An 18,232-nucleotide genomic window follows, 5' to 3' on the forward strand; every position below is an offset into this window, starting at 1 on the left:
AAGCTTTTCCAAACTGTAGCAGATAGCTTGAGTGTTTTGAGTCTTTTGAAAACGCCATGAGGGAAATCACACAGAATGTCTTATCTTCAGATCAGATCTGACATTGATTTCATATTAGTATGCAACTGATTTATGGTTTTGAGTAATTTCTTAAGAAAAATATGCATAATTTGCTTGTTCCAGCTTCCAGTGAATAGATTCTGTTTTCTTTCATCTTCTATGGTAGTAAAATGAATATTGTTAGGTTGTGGACTGTCAGTCAGGACAAAACAAAACATTTGAGGATGCAACTTTTGCCTTTGGAAGCATTTTCTGACTGTTTATTGACCAAACAATGAATCCATGAATTGATTACAAATGAATCAATGATGAAATAATCATTTGTCGATTGGCACATTTTCACTGGAAACTGTTAAAGACTTGTGGAGAAATCAGTACATGAAAATGCTAATTAACTCACCTCTTGCTCTGTGAATATCCACCTTTGTGATGTTTTTTTTAACGCCAAGCTGCCTGTTAGATTCATATTAATATCTGAGGAAGGTTAGTCGAGCGTGCTGCTTATTTTTAGTAGCCTCCACCTGCAAGTTGCCTGGTACAAAGCCTATTGTGTGATGGACATTTTTCCTTTCATTTCATTATCGGCTACTTGTTTGTCACAGTCCCCTCAGGTGGTTGTCATCTGTCATCAGTCTCCATCTGTGTCTCAATCTTTTTTTTTAGACACCTTCATTTTTCTAACGGTGTTTACTCCCTTTTCTTCATATTTACGTCATCACACCTGTCTGTCTTTCTTCATATTTATTTTTCTTCCCTGACTAATTAGTGGTATATTTCTGTTTGTTATTTACATAAATTTGAATACAAACATATATAAACACTTTCTTTTGAGCCTCTTCCTTTCTCCATCCTATAATCCTTTCCTTCTTATCTCTCCTAGTGCTAATAACTAATTAACTTTCAGAAGGTCCCAAGCCCAAAATCCCTGAGGAAAACTGCTCCATACAGTATTTAATCACTTTGTGTGTGTGTGTGTGTGTGTGTGTGTGTGTGTGTGTGTGTGTGTGTGTGTGTGTGTGTGTGTGTGTGTGTGTGTGTGTGTGTGTGTGTGTGTGTGTGTGTGTGTGTGTGTGTGTGTGTGTGTATTCAGCACATCTGTGCTTTCATCACAGTGTCAAGTGTTTTTGTGAGGATGACCGTAAACATAAGCTTATGATAGAGAGATCAGAACAAACTGAAGAAGCTACAACAGTCAAATGATTTACATACTTGTGTCTCTTTTGCCCACACAGGACGTGACACCATGACAACAGAAATGCAGGAGATCGCCATCACAGAGGACAAGCCTTTACTCACGGGTCAGACTGATTCCACCAAGGTCAGAGATGATGACACACACAAACAGACGTACAAAAATATGCACACACAAGTATCTTGGCATGGAGAATCAGACATGAGCACACAAGTACATAATTGCATGGTTGTCAGTGTGTAATGCACAGGATGTGTGTGGAAAACAAGTGTTGGTTTGTGTATGTGTGTGTGTGTGTGTGTGTGTGTGTGTGTGTGTGTGTGCGTGCGTGCGTGTGTGTGTGTGTATGTGAGAGAGTCAGTGTGTTAACATTTGTGTCCTTGCTGTGCATATGTGCATGAATGTGTGTGAGGCTTTTTTGAGCCTCAGCAAAGCCTACATGTGATAACATGTGTTTCAAGCGCATGTGTGCACGACTGTGTGTGTGTGTTTATGCACAGCCGCAGCGCTGGCTCAGATCTGCCAGGGTTGACGTCAAAGCTCTGAGGCAGCTCATCTGCTTTGCTGAGCTGATGTTGCTGATGTTGCTGTGCAGATGCAGCGCTGCAGAGTGGTTTGCTGCTCACTGCTGACACCTGGTGGCAAAACAGGAAATTGCAGCACTACAACAAAAACAACACTGCTACAGACTTACATACTGTAGGAGCCAAAGCACAGGATTTAATGTATTTAATTAACATCTAGAAGTGGCCAGGTGCAGGTGAAATTTTTTTATATTTATAGCTGGACCATTTCGATTTTTTGCAATGCTTTTCAAAGGGTTTCCTTTGATTGCACAAAAGAAGATAATTAGTGAGATTTAAAGGTGCTGATAGGTGTATTTCAGAACTTCAGACAGAGCCATACTAGCTGTTTCCCCTTTGTTTGTTTTTGTGCTAAGCCATGTTAATCACCTCCTGGCTCTAGCTCCATATCTGAGCTACAGAAATGGGAGTGGTCCCGATCCACTCATGTAACTCTGCAAGAATGCAAGTACTTTGCCAAACAATTGAACTATTCCTTTAACTTTAGCTGTACAGAACAAGAAAAGACATTTAAGATATGTCTTTATATTACATTAACTTAATTCCATATTATATTTAGTATAATTGCTTTGTCTAAATGTGAAAAGGATGCAGTAAATGAAAGATATACAACAACTAGAAATGAACTAGAGATTTACTGTGTGGCCAGATTTAGCCTTATGGGTTTAGTCTGGGGTTTTTTACACTTGACTCTGAGGACATTTTAATTACAACTGTATTCAGAGTGATATGAACAGTGATTCTGAGCATCCGAGACTCTATTTTCTCCTGTGGTGACTCCACATCAATTTGTAAGACTGCTCATTTTCTAAGAGCTTGTGATGCTAGTAATTTATTTGTGGACTAAATCAATCCAAGATTGCAAATGAAAAATCCCATTAACACCACAACAGACTTCCTCCTTATGATCCCCAGCATCCCATAAACACATGTTCCTCTACAGAGGCTCTGTGCTGCTCTGTCAGGAGTATAATGCCACATAGGGTGTGAATACTTGCACTCCATGATGACCCATTGGAGTGTAATATGCCACTTTCCAAAACCGTTATTAATCATTTATAAAAAATAATTGTTTTATGGTGCTGTTGTTATAATGCTGCAGTTAAAGTCTAGCTAGGTGTAGGCACAAAAAACACTTGGTTAGGAAAAGATCATGCTTTGCATCAAAATGTTCATTTGAAACGTGGTTACCACTTCCTTAAAGTTTAGAAACTTTTGTCATTATGCAACAGTAAGTTCCCTGTTACAGTGTTTTTTTAAATGGCCAAACTCACAGTTGGAAATGGGAAGTGAACAACGGTCTCCTGCAGCTTCTTCCACTTTTTGCCATCTAACGAACAATCCAGCCACCCACTCAACTCACCTCCTGTTAATAGGGAAGTCATCTTATATAGACATCATTTGAACAGTATCACTTCTTTGGGTCATAATTATGGCTTCTGTCACTCAAACGTAACTATACATAATTTTTGGCAAATTAATTCATGACTTACAGGGTTGTTTTTCTTGGGAGGAAAGGCACACATTTAACAGAAAAGGGTTAGAGTAGGTTGGCAGACTATGTGATAGCTCCTGCCATCATTATATGAATGTGTGTGTGAATGGGTGAATGTGACTAATAGCGTCTCTTTCATAATATGCCTTTTGATTTCAGTTACCCACACTAGAAAACAAAAAGAAAAGAAGCAAAAGCACATTGTTGTTTGTCAATCTTGTTTCATGTCAACAAATCTTAAGGGCTATGGTATGGTTTAAGTCCCATACACCTTTACATCTGTATCATCCATAGATTTAGATGCAATTTGGTGATTTTAGATATAAATATGTTCTTTTTAACCAACTGCACCCACAATCCGAACCTCACATAAGTCTAACCTCTCCTTCTGATGAAGAAAAAAAGATTCATTTATTCTAATAAGACTTCCTTCCTTCATTTCTCATAGGATGCCGAACTGGCTGCAAGGATACTCCTGGACCAAGGACAGGTAAGACTATTCAGATGGGTGTTCACTTTCCTTTGAAATTCAGGTTTCAGAATTATTGACTTAAAACTATGGTTGCATGGTGTGGAGTACAAACAAAATGTACAATAAAATCATAACAGAACAATGGCACCCATCAGGAATGAAGTACATCAGTGAGTTTGACTTGCTCATAATAAGTAACAGTTTCCCTGCTGCTCATACTTGGCTATATTCTTACAAAATATGATACTTGTCTCCCAGTACAAACATCCCAGAAGATTTGATTCTTATCAAAGCCTCTCTATCTCTATCAAGTGTCCTAAATCTGCTATATACTTTACACACTATGTATTAGGACTGGATGATATATCTTAAAATGTATATCTTTTGTATATTTTACATTTTGCCGGAAACATCCGCGTTCGTTATTTTTTATTCAAATTTAAAAAGAATACTCATTTTACACGCTTAAACATAAGTGCATTTCTATGTTGAAGGTAAAAGGGAAAGACATTCAGCATTCGTTTCAATTGATACAGACATAAAGATTTTAAATGCCAAAGTGTAAATATCAGGCTGGTCTCTTGCCCTTTTCCAGGAGCAAAGTATTGAGACCCCTCATGGCGTTCTGCATGTGACCCTCCACGGCACGCGAACCACCCGCAGGCCTGCTATCCTCACCTTCCACGATGTTGGTCTGGACAGTGAGTATCTTTCTTTCTCTCTCTGTCACACAATCTTCGACTCGTTCAATGACTTTTGTTCACTTTTCACATTCTCTTGTCTCTTTGGCAGGTAAGAGCTGCTTCTCCACTTTGTTTAAGTTTGAGGAGATGCAGGAGATTGTCAAGAATTTCACCCTGATTCATATTGATGCTCCGGGACAAGAGGAGGGGGCTGCTGCCTACCCTACAGGGTATGACATCCACTATATATCTGTATGTTAGCATGCTCATATACCCACTGTGTCCCGCAATAACCTTTTTTCTTTTTAAATAAACTTCTCAGATCTGGAAACAATCTTCTGTACTAGGCTTAAACCTAATCTCTGCCAAAAATACTTAACATTTTCATCTCTCACATCTCCCCCCTCTCCGCTCTCTAATACGCTCATGTCAGAGGTTTTAAGAAAATCCAACTTTTTCTTTTTACTCTGCGCCTCTTATTTCTTCACATTCCTGCACATCTCCATCACTTCTCTCCCTTGCATGACTATTTCATTGGCTGTGGAGGATTTTCTTTCATGTCGCAGCATCATGACTGTGACCCGTAACTCCTGATGGTGATTCTGGAAATTGAAGCTTATTCTCTCTTAGATCTCTTATGAAATCCCTGTGAGTAAAAGTGTCAGCTACTGTACGTACTTAAGATGGATAATAAGCAAAAAGTAGTTATCATGTATCATGAGAATTTTCCAATTATTACAAGCAGTTTGGTGAGATCTTAGAGTTAGAAAACACCCCAAGCACCCAAGAGAAACTTACATTTTGGCAGTCAATTAGATGTTAATATGTATGTCTGGGGGTTTTTTTATACTACAGTGGTTGATTAGATTAAGATCATTCATGTTTCCTGTTGCAGTTACCAGTATCCCCCCATGGACACCATTGCAGAGATGATCCCGGCCGTCCTGCAGTTTTTCAAGTGAGTTAACCACATTCAATTTGACATAAATGCAAGCTGAATTTCATTTGGTACATGCACAGAGAAGGTCAATAAATCTAAGTACACTGCAGAGTTTTCTTATCTTCATGTTGCCTTAGCCATTTTACACACAACTATTGAGTAATTTGCACAATGTCAGTTACACCAGTTGCTATTAAATTTACCAGACTTTATACTAAATCTAATTTTCTTCATTGAACGATAATTACAGTATAGTTTTTTATAGTTTGGACTGATTCGATAAAGATATACATCCAGGAAACATTCTGAGAAATAATGAACAGAACTTCAAACATCTCATACAGTATATATATTTTGCCCTTTTCTTGGCTCCACACCCTCAGGGTTAACTCAACAAATGAGGTTATTTCTACCTTAAAGAAACACTACATTTTCATTCAAATAAAGGTGTTATTTTGAGTGTATGTTTGTGTATGCATCTGTGTATGCGTGATACTAACTTAAAGTTTGTCTCTGTCAGCTTCCGGACTGTGATTGGAGTCGGTGTGGGAGCGGGTGCATACATCCTCTCCAAGTTCGCAGTGAGTGTCTCAGTTTTTGGGCAGGCATCATGACAGTAGCTGTCAATACAGTTATGTTATATATGTCATATAATTTAATTTTCTACTAGATTTTATCATGTATCTATGTCTCTTTTTAAATAATCTGTATATATTAAAAGTTATGATTTTTTTCTTTTCATCGCATTATCTGTTGCTTCCTTTCTTTCTTCAGCTTGCAAACCCAGATTCGGTGGAAGGTCTGGTTCTGGTCAACATCGACACTAACGCCCGAGGATGGATAGACTGGGCTGCTCAGAAGGTAATTCCTTCTCTTTCTCTTACAACTCATCAGCACTGCATTGTCTCATACACAGAAATGTGGTATTTTAATCTAATCAGTCCTAATGTGAGTTCTCCATCATGTAGATTTTATATGTGGATATTAAATTATGTGACTGTATTTGGGGTCTGTGTTTCAGAGTACCATTGATTGTGTTACTGTTTATTTTATTTAACTTATTACATGATGAACAATCCTATTGATTTATCTTTCTCTCTTTCTCTCTCTCTCCAGCTCAGCTCAGTGACATCCTCACTCACAGAGCAGATCCTGTGCCACCTCTTCAGTCAGGTACATGGAAAGCTTATCAATAAAGTGTAATATGTTGAATACTAGCATTAAAACACAAACAGTCCTTCAACAAGACAAAACAAGACTGTCCTTCATGACCTTTTATTTTTCACAATTTTCTAAGTTTTAGCGTTACAGTTTAGTTTTTTGAAAAATGTGTTTCTTTATTATCTCGTAGGAGGAGCTGTCATCAAACACAGACCTTGTGCAGTCTCACAGAGACCGCATCGCCAAAGCTTCTAATCTGGTCAACATAGAGCTCCTTTGGAAGGCTTACAACAGGTGAATACACACACACACACACACACACACACATGCACACACATGCACACACATGCACACTCCATCACATTAACACAAATATGAATTAAACACCAAATTAAACCAACATAATTTCTTTTTTCCCCTCCAGTCGCAGAGACTTGAACATCGAGCGCAACAGCACCTTCAAGTATTACCCTCTACATTTTAATCCTCACTCATAATATTCTATTCTTTTTTTTAATTACTATATTACATAAACCCTGTCTTCTCTGCTCTCTCTACTTCTGTCTACCTCAGATGTCCAGTCATGTTGGTGGTGGGTGATCAGGCTCCATATGAGGAAGCTGCCGTAAGTTTGACAACCACTGTCAACACATCAAACCTTAAGGATTATTTGCAGCTAGTATTTGGCAGCACATGTTAGTGTAATGAAATATCTTGTTCCATGTTGTGGAGGTAGAGGTTTACTGTTCTATCCCTATGTGACCACTAGGTGGAGTGCAACAGCAAAATGGACCCAACAACAACCTCATTCTTAAAGGTAAGCCTGATTTCTTTCTGGTTATAGTCAGTGATGTAGTTTCTTTCTTTCTTTCTTTCTTTCTGTCTTTCTTTCTTTCTTTCTTTCTTTCTTTCTTTCTTTTTTTCTTTCTTTCTTTCTTTCTTTCTTTCTGTCTGAGTTATTTGAGTCCTTTGATTTGGGGTTCTTTCTTTCTTTCTTTCTTTCTTTCGTCCTTTCTTTTTCTTTCTTTCTTTCTGGCTGAGTTCTTTCTGAGTTCTTTCATTCAGAGTTCTTTCTTTCGGAGTTCTTTCAATTGATTTATTCACTTCTTATGTCCCTCCTCCACAGATGGCTGATGCTGGTGGTCTCCCCCAGCTGACTCAGGTACCTGGCAGCCTTGTTCTGATATACAAAACACTGAGCTTAAAGCTGCATTAAGCTAGATTGTTCCGTTGAAACATACCTGTTTAATCAACCATCACAAGGTGCAGCAACACACCACCTTCATTTATTCGCTTCTTTCGATGACAGTGACACAGGCAATGTAATTCAATCACATGAACTGATGCATTAAGATGTAATGTACTATTTTCTCTCTCTCATTCCATCCAAAAAACATAAAAAGAAACACAAAAAGAAAACAAACATGTCTGAAATAGTAAATGCTAAGTTGGATCGGATGGGTGGAAGAACTTTTAGGTGGTTAGGGTTAAGGTTTGGTCTCGCAAAAGTTTCACAAATCGTCCTTACAGCTTGTCTTAACCATCTGAAATGTTGTAGTAAGACATTATGGTTGTTGATGTCCGCAAAATTAAAACAATTACTTTTGGTGACCACATGGGGTTGCCAAAATCCACCATTACGCAGTTCAGGTAAAAATGAGTCTAAGTTTTGACTGAAATTGTAACACAATCTTATTTCTTTGTATTTGCAGCCTGCCAAACTGACTGAGGCTTTCAAGTATTTTATCCAAGGCATGGGCTACAGTAAGTTGATTTCACTGAGTTGATTTCACTGAGTTAATAAGTATTGAGAAATGGATTGTTAGTAGTAGTAGTTTGGTCTTGTTGACGGTATAGAATAACGCCAGCCTCATCCTTTAAATGCTGCACACGGTTTCCATTCATTCCAATGTGTGAATCTAATCTTTCCATCCATTTCTTTCTATCTCTCTCTCCACAGTGGCTTCGTCTTGCATGACCCGCCTGTCCCGTTCCCGCACCACCTCCCTCTCCTCCTCTTACTCCATGGATGGGTCACGCTCTCGCTCCCGCACCCTGTCCCAGGGCTCGCAGGGCGGCCAGATGCCACCCAGTCCCTCCCAAACTATGGAAGTGTCTTGCTGAAGAAAAAGAGAGAAAGAGAGTGAGCGAGAGTGAGAAAGAGAAGAGGGCGAAAGGGAAAGGAAGGAATGAAGCATGTCAATAATGCAGGAACAAGATGAATGGGTTACTTATTTGTCACTAAACAACTCCCATCATTCCCCATAAGAGCAGAATAGAAATAGTGACAGATGAAAAGAGGGAGACAGCGAGAAAATAAAGGCCTATCTCTCATATTTTGCACCACATCTAAGTCCAAATCATCTCCTCACATCCCCCTTCTAGCTGGACATTAAGTTGCAGCAAATGAAAGAAGGATAAGCTTTAGACGGCAAGAAGAGATTAATAAAAAAAAGGAGGGGGAGGTGGGGAAAAATGCCATCTAGTCTCTATTGGAGAGCGTCTGTCAGCCAATAGAGCCCTTTAATTTAGATAAGGGGTGTGGTCTATAGAGACTGCACGCCTTACGATAACCAATAGTAATAATTCTGAAAATGGTATTGTTGTTGATGCTGATGACTATGTTGTTGACAATTTATGATGATGATGATGATGATAATGTAATAGAAAACAGTAACACTTTTCTCTTTATTACACAATGGGTTTAAAACATAGATTAAAAAAAACATACAATAGCAGAGATACTTATAATAATGTGTGTCTACTACTTTTTAAGCTAGTTTTTAGTGTAATTTTTATTTCTTTAATCAATTTTATTTTCATATTTGTAACCTGCCTCAGCAAGGGGCAGAAGCTACTGATTGGTTGATCCATCACATGGTTAAATCCAATGAGAGCCATTATAGTGACTACTTCCTCCTTGATGTTGCCAGGTTGTTTATGTCTTCCATTTGCCCCGTCTGTAAGTAACTGTTTTTGTTTTCCCAATTGATTTGAGGAGTTGGGCAGGAAGCTTTTTTCTTTTTTTGTCGTTATTGTTGTTTTTTTCTTTTTCTGGACTGTTTGGAAGTTGCATGCCTGGTATCAGCCCATGTGAATATTGACTGGATAATATTTTTTCTTTTATATTCAACTATTGAGTTGTGTGGATTAAGGTGTGCGTGCGTGTGTGTTCAGTTTTGTTTGCTTGGAGTGTTTCACGAATGTGACGTTGGCAGGTAAGCATAGGTGAGACTTTGGGTTTTTGCTTGCTTTAGCTAGCTAGCACCCTACAGATAGCACTATAGTCGCACACCAAATAGTGCTTCCAATATTGCTGGCAGTTTTACACACTGTGTGCCCCAGTATCCACACTTTTGTACTACTCACAAGGAATGTTGCATCACCAAGTAGCATGCCAGTATGGATATTGCATTTCAGTGTTAGGCTTGGCCAGAAGGGATCACTGTGTTTATCATCTGGGTTGTAATCTCTAAACCTTGCCCGTGCATGGATACCTCCTAACACACCCAGCGAGCATACTTGAGTTAATGTGCGATGTGAGGTTAAGTGCTCCTCTCCAGAAACAAGCGGCTTTATACAAGCAGAGGGGTCAAGAGAACTGTGTATGCATGTGATTGTTGCAATGTGTGTGTTTGTCAGAGGAAGTAAATGCGAGGCGTATGGAAGCGCATATTCTGTAAGCACAATTAACGCAGCAAAAACCGGGAAAGGCCCGGGTCCTTTAGGAAAAGTTCAGTCATTAGGTTTGAGACCAACAAAAACCCTTGTGACTTTTCAATGACAATGAACCAGCCCCTTCACTGCCACCACACTCAGAGAAAAAGAGGTTCTCAAGTCATAAGAAGCTTGAGCATTAACGTTTTTTTTGTTTTGAGAGTGAAAAATCAGCCAATATCTGCACTTGAACCAACTGATTTGCAACCAATAAGCATTCTTACTGCCAAAACTACAGTAAAAGCCCTAAAATTCTAGGACTAAATACTAATACAAAGGCTAAATTTGCACCATTTAAATACCCTTTTAAGTAGTTGATAACAACAGCAATTCAACTAAAAGCTTACCACTGCCATATTATGTGCAGCCATTGAACTGACCGTACACTTAAATGACCCTTTTATGGACCCATCCCAATATCCTTGGAGCGCATGTGCATTTTTAAGCGTGTTGATACAGTGTTGAATCAGATTTTTTTTTTCTTTACTAAGCAGTATCATTTTTTTCAGTCAGTTGGAGGTTGCCTGTTTCATTCTAATTCTCCTTTCCCAAACCTGTTTGATGACGTACAGATGGAGCGAAGATTTTGATGACAGTATCAGGAAAGTCAGTGGAGGGCCTCAGGCTTGAGGTTGACATAGACTGGACGATGATGACGGTGGTAATAATGACAATAATCTTTTTTACGTCACTTCTCCTGGCCCATTACATAGTGAAATGCACAACCAGCCATTGAAGCATAGATTGTTGCGTTTGATGCGACAAATGCAAATTCTGATGTTTTTGATGCTTTATGCTATGAGGGACAAATCGAAAAATGTGAAGTCAAACTGGGATGCCGCCATGTTGTTGGCATTGTGTTGCTGTTCTGAGGGCTGAAGTGTAGAATGTAAAGGCTCTGCTGAGACTGAAATTAAAACTCAGACATGGGAACCAAATTAGGGAATAAGTGTGGAGCCTGGAGAAATAATTGCCAAATAAGGAAAAAGAGTGGTACTTCTTAGCGAAGAGTTGAGCAGGGCAGTGTGATTGTAAATGCTTGTCCATTTTATTTTCTGTTTCTTAATTTTTACTTTAATCATGTTTCCTCTTTACCCTCTATGTTTTGAAATTTTATTTTATTTTGTTTTAACTATGTGAAGTGTTAGTTTACCGTCCCGATGTGCTCACAAGTTAGTTAATCGTGTGATAGTTCATGTGTAACTTTTTTAGCATTAGCGCTGAAAAGGGAGAATAATATAATTAACGGTAATAATAAAAAAGATTAAAGGTAAAGAAAATACAATCAAATTTACTTGTGTGGCTAATTTCTCTGTGTAACACAATGAACATCCTAAAAGAAGCAAACTTAAATATTAATAAAAGCTTAAGAAGAACACCTTGTCTACTGTCTTGCATTTTCAAGAGGGACTGACGTGATCAAAAGCAGCAACACAGTGTTACATTTGACCAATGCAGTATTTCTATTGATTTGCCTTATTTGTCAATAATACATCCACAAGCAGGGGGAACAAAAGCTCTGTTTGTACAGATCATAACCATGTGGCACTGAGCAGAAGTTATGTTGGATTGTATATTTGTTTTGTTAGTTTACAAAGTGGACAGTTCCTGTACTCTATCCAAGTAAAGTAACTTTTTACTTCTGAAAGGTTTGTATCAAGTGCTGTTAGTATGCTTTGAGATTACACTTCTTAAAACAGAGTTCACTCACCCACAGCTTATACGGTATGCAGGTCTTGAAAAGTCTTAAGGCCTACAAAGTATTTGAAAGTCTTATATTACATTCACAAAGGTCTTAAATATTTGTCTAGTCTGACATAGGCAGTAATGTTAATTAACAAACATTTTTTATGTGATTTTAACGAAATCCGTCTGTTAAATCTGCAATTCTGTTGTTCCAGACCTTAAATGAATGAGTTATTTTATTTGGTTAATGTCCATCCTTTGTTTTTTTTCTGCTGCTTATTCAGATCCAGGTCATGATTAATGAGTAATCAGTCCTTTGCAATTTGAAATGATTGTTCTGCCAGCAATAAATTATTTAACTTATCCTTTATCATCCCTGATGGTTTTTATGAGTTTATGAGTTTATGAGTCATAATTTTAACCTGGTGATGCCTGCAGAAAAATAGAGGAGGCTACTGTACAAATTTATTGCTAATTTATTTTCTTGTCTACTTCGACAGTTCAAGAAATACCAACCACCACAATTACACCATTTAATGTCATACATCCAACAGGCAAAAAAGAGCAACATTTGAAAATCCAAATACATAACTTAGTAGAACAAAACCTCATGAAAACAAAAATTGAATGAAACAGAAAAAACATTTACCTTTAATTCTACCAGTCACAAAACTGAACTGAGAAAATGTTGCTCCTGTTTGGCACCAGCTGTTTATATATGCTGTATTTGTGCACTTTATGTCAAACATAAATGTGTGATGCTGTGCTAAAAACATGACTGCCATGTCTGCCAAGAGTCACTGCAGTCAAACGTCAGTACCACATTGTACCACACGGTGGCAATGAGACGATTATATTTAGTGCCTGTTCAGCCTTTATGCTGGATTATGTATTTACTGCTGTGTTGCTGTGCACACCTAAAACTCATGTAATAACAACTGCTTGTTGTGAACATAGGCCCACATTGAATAGCTTTAATACATCATGACCAATTATGAGACAGTTGTTGTTTCTTGCAATTTGATAATTTCATCATATAGCTATATAATAGTATAATTTTTTTTTTTTACTGAACAATAACCACTTTGTCAATCTATTATACATTTCTTTTCATTGTACAGGATCAACATGCTTTATAAGTTTGATAAAATATGTGTTCTAAAAACAAAACAAACAAAACAATACAAAACAAAAATACATATAAGCCCTCATTTTTATATATATTTTCCAAAGTGCAAGATATAAATCATTACTTTTCTTATTGTTATTGGAATAGATAAAATAAAAGTAATAACCAGCGTTTGGCAAAAATGACATCAAAAATAAAAATAGACCAAAAAATCATTAAAATTGCTCATCATAGCCTATATCTGTTTTAAAAACAAAGCAAAAAAAACCAATACAAAACAAAAATACAAGCCCTCATTTTTATGTATATTTTCCAAAGTGCAACATATAAATCATATTGGTGTCGTATCAGTGTCACATTACTTTTCTTATTGTTATTGGAATAGGTGAAATACTTGTAATGACCAGTGTTTGGCAAAAATGACATAAAAAAATAGACCAAAAAATCAATAAAATTGCTCACCATATATGTTGTGTGGCAAAAATGTAAAAAATATCATCCCAAAATACAATGAACAAACAATTAATAAAAAGCATACAGTATGCTGTAACAATGCACCTGTATAGATTAATGTCATATCAAAATGAGTTAACTGAAACTTTTTTCTTGTGCAGACACTTTAAACCAAAAAGTTGAACTCAATTCTTTTCTTAATTCATTAGTGTTTGTGGCTTACAATATTTCCATGCAGCATTATGAATTCATTTTTCTTTTGCTTGTCATCTAAGTTTATATGCTGCAAACTGTTCTCAAGTGCCAAAGAACCGCCATCGCAAATTACCAATTCAATGCAGGATCTTTGAGAAAAACCCACTCAGAGAGAACAGTGTGTCTAAGGTGTAGACATGGGTCAGCCCCAGAGATTTAAGACACTCAAGTTCATTGAGAATGTCAAAGGATGGCTGACTGATGAGCTGGTGCATCTTTAGAGGGTCTCTGTTACGGATCAGATTCACTGATTTGGCCGAAACAGCTGCCAGTGGGAGGAAATACAAACATGGAACCATGAAGTGGACCAGACTTTCCTCCACTTTTACATTCCCACCTAAGTCCTTAGCCCTTTCTACCTTCTTTAAGGCCTCATTAATGTTGCCCTTGAAAAAGAGCAGCACTTTGTATCTGGCTATGATGTGTTTATCAAATCTTGTGGTTGAATCATTGTGGGTGTCTTCAGTTTGGTTTGTGGAGTACCTATAAGCCACATCAATTTGTTCACAATAGAGCTCAACAGACTTGAGTGCATTTTGCAAATCTTCTAAAGCTTGATCGATGCAGTTCCGATCCTGACGCCTGTTTTGCTGGGTTAAAGATGTAAAAGCACGGTTGTAATATGCAATTGCTGCCCAGCAGTGATCCTCCTGTATGGCTTTAGTGTACATCTTGATGCTTTCTGCAAGATTTCCATTTTTACGCAGCTCATTGCCAAAGACAGTGTAATGGTGCAGGTTGGATGAGGGTGATTCTCTCTGTTTGAGTTTTTGCATAGCTCTGTGCAGGTCTGTTTCCAGTCGACTCTTCAAGTCTGTGATAGAGTCATTGTCATTGAAGTTTATGAGTAACCACATACCCCAGAATTCGTTTAGTGCTGACAAATCTGATTCTGCTGGTGTGTCTCTTATTTTCAGGTATTGGTTGAAGAGCTCTTCCTTCTTCTTTATGTTTGGGATGTCACACTCCAAATATCTAGCTAGCCCTTTAGCCACTATGTAATCTCTGACCTTTTTAGTTGTCTTTATTCCCAGATTTGATTTTTCAATCAAAGTACGAGACAGTGTCAAAGACATATCTGTAGATTCTTCATCCCTGTGGCCTTTTTGGCACGACCTAAATTGCATCACAAAAATATCTTGAAGAGGTGTGACACGTGTTATATTTTCTAATTCACTTTTTATGTCAGTAAGCAGCGACTGGAGTGGTCCTGACAGATGGCTGGAGCAGACAATGAGCTGAGCAGACCCAGGAGATCCTTGTCTAGCAGTGCGACCAAATGCTTGCGCCTCCACACGAATATTCTTTGGCAAGAAGGTCTGGAGAACAAACAAACCTCCAGCTCTCTTTACATCTTTGGAAACTTGAAGGTCTGTTCCACGACCTGCAAGGTTTGTCGCTATAATGACTTCTCCTCGTTGAAGTTTCTTACCGAAGATTGCAGTATTATCCATGTTGTTGTTTATGTAAAGCTTTTTCTTCTGCACTTTATCTTTTAGAGCATCATCAAGAATCTTTGCCCGATTGATGGTTTCACAGATGATCAACGCAGCTCTTCCATCCCTGTATAGAGTTTGGTTGATTTGTGCAGTGACAACATCGCAGATTTTCTCAATCCATTCTTTTTCATCATCTACAATCACTCCTTCAACCTCAAACAGCTTCCTGCGTTTGAATGAAGGTATCTTACAGGTCTTGATACCTTCATAGATTTTCTGCAAGGTCTCAGTCTCTACTTGTTGGCCAAGAGTCCCAGACATCCCATAGATTTGGTCTCCGTACTTTTGAAGCAAACCTACATTAGACATATAGTTTGTGATAGCTGTCATGTCACTCAGCTTGGACTTGTGTTTCATTTCAAGAAACTGCTGGAGTCCATCTGTCCATTTCATGAAGTTTTCAACAACACCTGTGCAGCTGTAGTCCACGGGCACTATTCCATGTTTCTCAATGATATATTCATGGTCCATTGTCATTGTTTGTGCCTTGAATGCATTTTCAATCCAGACTTTGAGTTTAGATTCAACCAGATTTGACAGGAAGCCTGGGATGTAGCAGCTACTTTTATCATGGCTCACTTCACATGGCGTAAAATGCAGAGCACCTTTTATTTCTGCTTCTGCAGCTCTCGGCAGACTGTCTTGGTCAGAATACATGTACTGACAAAAGCCTCCATTGATTAAAAGCAAGGGCAGTCTTTGTATTTCAGCTGTTTCTGTTTGTGGTCTTTTGTTCAGTTCCTCTATAGTCCCATGGTCATTTATGCAGTGCAGCGTAAACGCGCAAGATGGAAATACTTGCTCTACTGTCAAAAAGAACTCTGCCAACTGGTTTGCAGTAATACTTGCACTTAATGAAAAGCAAAGCCACCGGTTCTTTCTAAAGTCCTCGACTGACCCTTTTGCAAGCAAACCCATGTTTTCAGCTATTTGAAAGATGATGAATTCATCAACATCTTTGTCCTTGTTTGTTTTTTCAAGCAAAACTTGAAGGAATGGGTATTTTCGCCCCACTGTTGTCCCTATGCCAATTTTATTGTACTGATTGACAGTGTCCCATATGAATGCCAAGAGGGGATTGAGATGTTGCAAAGCAGGCATATCATTACTTATGTACACCACATGACGACCTTTATCCAGCATCAAAGAGTCCACTTCATCCACAATTGCACACTGGAATTTTCTTTGACTAAATATGTCCATCCTTTCAAAATGGTGCCGAAGCCAGTCTCCAGCAAATTGTTCCACAGTACCATAAACAACCTGACACTCATAGCACTCTTTCAAGTCTGTAACTTGTTTGTTGGTGTTGCAGTTGACACTGATGTTCAAAGCATCATAAAATGTTCGCCATTCTTCCAAATCTCTCTCTGCAAGAACTGATGAGCTGGACATGATGTGTACACTCACGTCTGTTTTCTTTTTAATTTCTGTTTCTTCTTTATTTACTTCTTTATTCATAGACTGAAAAGCTGCAAACATTGCCACAATGCATGACTTCCCCTCTCCAGTGCCAACCTGAATTAACCGCCCTGTTTTGGAAAGAGCCATAAGACACAAGCTCACTATCTGTGTCAGACGTGGTCTGAAGTGAGTTTTTTCTGCTGCCCGACAGAGCGTCAGCAACTCCTTTTTCAAACCACTCCGCTTTGGCTTTGATCCATCATTTTTTAAAGTAAGATCTTTATGAACTGATGATACAATGTCTCTCACATCATCTAAAAGTTTCTCATCAATTTGATTTATCTTTTGTTGGCGGATTTCCTCAAGAATTTCATCCAATGTCTTCTCTGTGTCATCGGCTAAATATTCTTTTATTTTATCATCTGTTATATTCTTGTCTTGGACCAGCTCGACAACTGTCTTTTTAGTTTTGTGATATTTCCAGCTTGGAGTAATGTAGTTTATCTCTATACAGTGCAACATTTTGATCATCCATGTGTGGAGATATGATCTGTCATTTGTTGTTGTTGAGTCAAATCGCTTAAGAAGAGCATCAAACAAGTCAGTGACATCCGTTGGACTCCATTTGATATTTGTAACCAGTCCTTGCAGCTTGTTGAGGAGAAGCACTTCATTATTATTGGGGGTCAACAAACTGGGTTCAGTGAGTAAAGTTTTGAATCTGTTAAGCATTTCTTTGACTCTGGAGTCTGTGTCAGTTTCCTCCATTATGCAGAAGTGTCTGGTCCAAACAGAAATGGAAAAAAAATAAAGAGTCTTGTATAGATAAGTAATTTCTATAGCTGCAGTTCAGTAATATTGTAATTACAGTGTATTTTTATTCCATACATTGTACGGTATTGTTACTCCCCTAATCAAATATTCATCAAATGCATCATAACACATTATACGCATTATAACTAATCATGGCATTTTGTAGCTTGAAAGTTTTATATTTATTATTCAAATAATGTATTGAAGTGGTAGCCTCTTACTAACCTGTAAAAAAGATGAAAAAGTTCAGAAGTGGTGTGCGCCTTCAGGACACATGAGATGATCTGTAGCAGTGCCCGTACTGGATTCCTTCTTTTAAACCCTCTGTCCTTTGTTTTTCCACCAACCTTGCCAAGGCACCGCCCCAAGGGAATTACCTGCCATCCTTTCAAGTTTGCATTCAATTTATTGTAAATGAAGTAACTTCCAATACATGCGATAACAGTTCAAATAAAAATCTAAATATTAAGCTCAAGAGCAGGTACACAGCAATTGTTCCCCCCCAAATTACAGTTTGTTCCTTCAATTTCCTCACTCATTTCAACCAACTTTTGCAACAGTTTATTACTGGCCTTTATGTAATACACTGTCCATTAGGGGAGTCAATACATAAAACCCTAAGGTATGACAAAGCCTGTACACATACCGTATCATTTTATGTATAACACCAACATCTAGTTTTGCACAAG

The 18,232-nt window shown here is 38.0% G+C and overlaps 1 protein-coding gene across 1 annotated transcript in view; it reads left to right on the forward strand.

Annotated features, from left to right (window-relative positions):
• The window catches only part of ndrg2 (NDRG family member 2), a 32,775-nt gene extending 23,828 nt beyond the window's left edge, over nt 1–8,947 (forward strand). The window contains exons 2-16 of the mRNA XM_053343496.1: nt 1,293–1,378; nt 3,780–3,821; nt 4,399–4,504; nt 4,596–4,716; nt 5,382–5,444; nt 5,947–6,007; nt 6,201–6,287; nt 6,543–6,599; nt 6,778–6,881; nt 7,012–7,050; nt 7,161–7,212; nt 7,357–7,404; nt 7,714–7,749; nt 8,300–8,351; nt 8,548–8,947. Coding sequence (XP_053199471.1) covers nt 1,304–1,378; nt 3,780–3,821; nt 4,399–4,504; nt 4,596–4,716; nt 5,382–5,444; nt 5,947–6,007; nt 6,201–6,287; nt 6,543–6,599; nt 6,778–6,881; nt 7,012–7,050; nt 7,161–7,212; nt 7,357–7,404; nt 7,714–7,749; nt 8,300–8,351; nt 8,548–8,711 — 1,107 coding nt within the window. The 5' untranslated portion in view covers nt 1,293–1,303 and the 3' untranslated portion in view covers nt 8,712–8,947. The remainder of the gene's footprint in view (nt 1–1,292; nt 1,379–3,779; nt 3,822–4,398; nt 4,505–4,595; nt 4,717–5,381; nt 5,445–5,946; nt 6,008–6,200; nt 6,288–6,542; nt 6,600–6,777; nt 6,882–7,011; nt 7,051–7,160; nt 7,213–7,356; nt 7,405–7,713; nt 7,750–8,299; nt 8,352–8,547) is intronic.
• Nucleotides 8,948–18,232: the final 9,285 nt, after the last annotated feature.

The sequence above is a fragment of the Scomber japonicus genome, chromosome 22 (assembly GCF_027409825.1).
Source record: "Scomber japonicus isolate fScoJap1 chromosome 22, fScoJap1.pri, whole genome shotgun sequence".
NCBI lineage: Eukaryota > Metazoa > Chordata > Actinopteri > Scombriformes > Scombridae > Scomber > Scomber japonicus.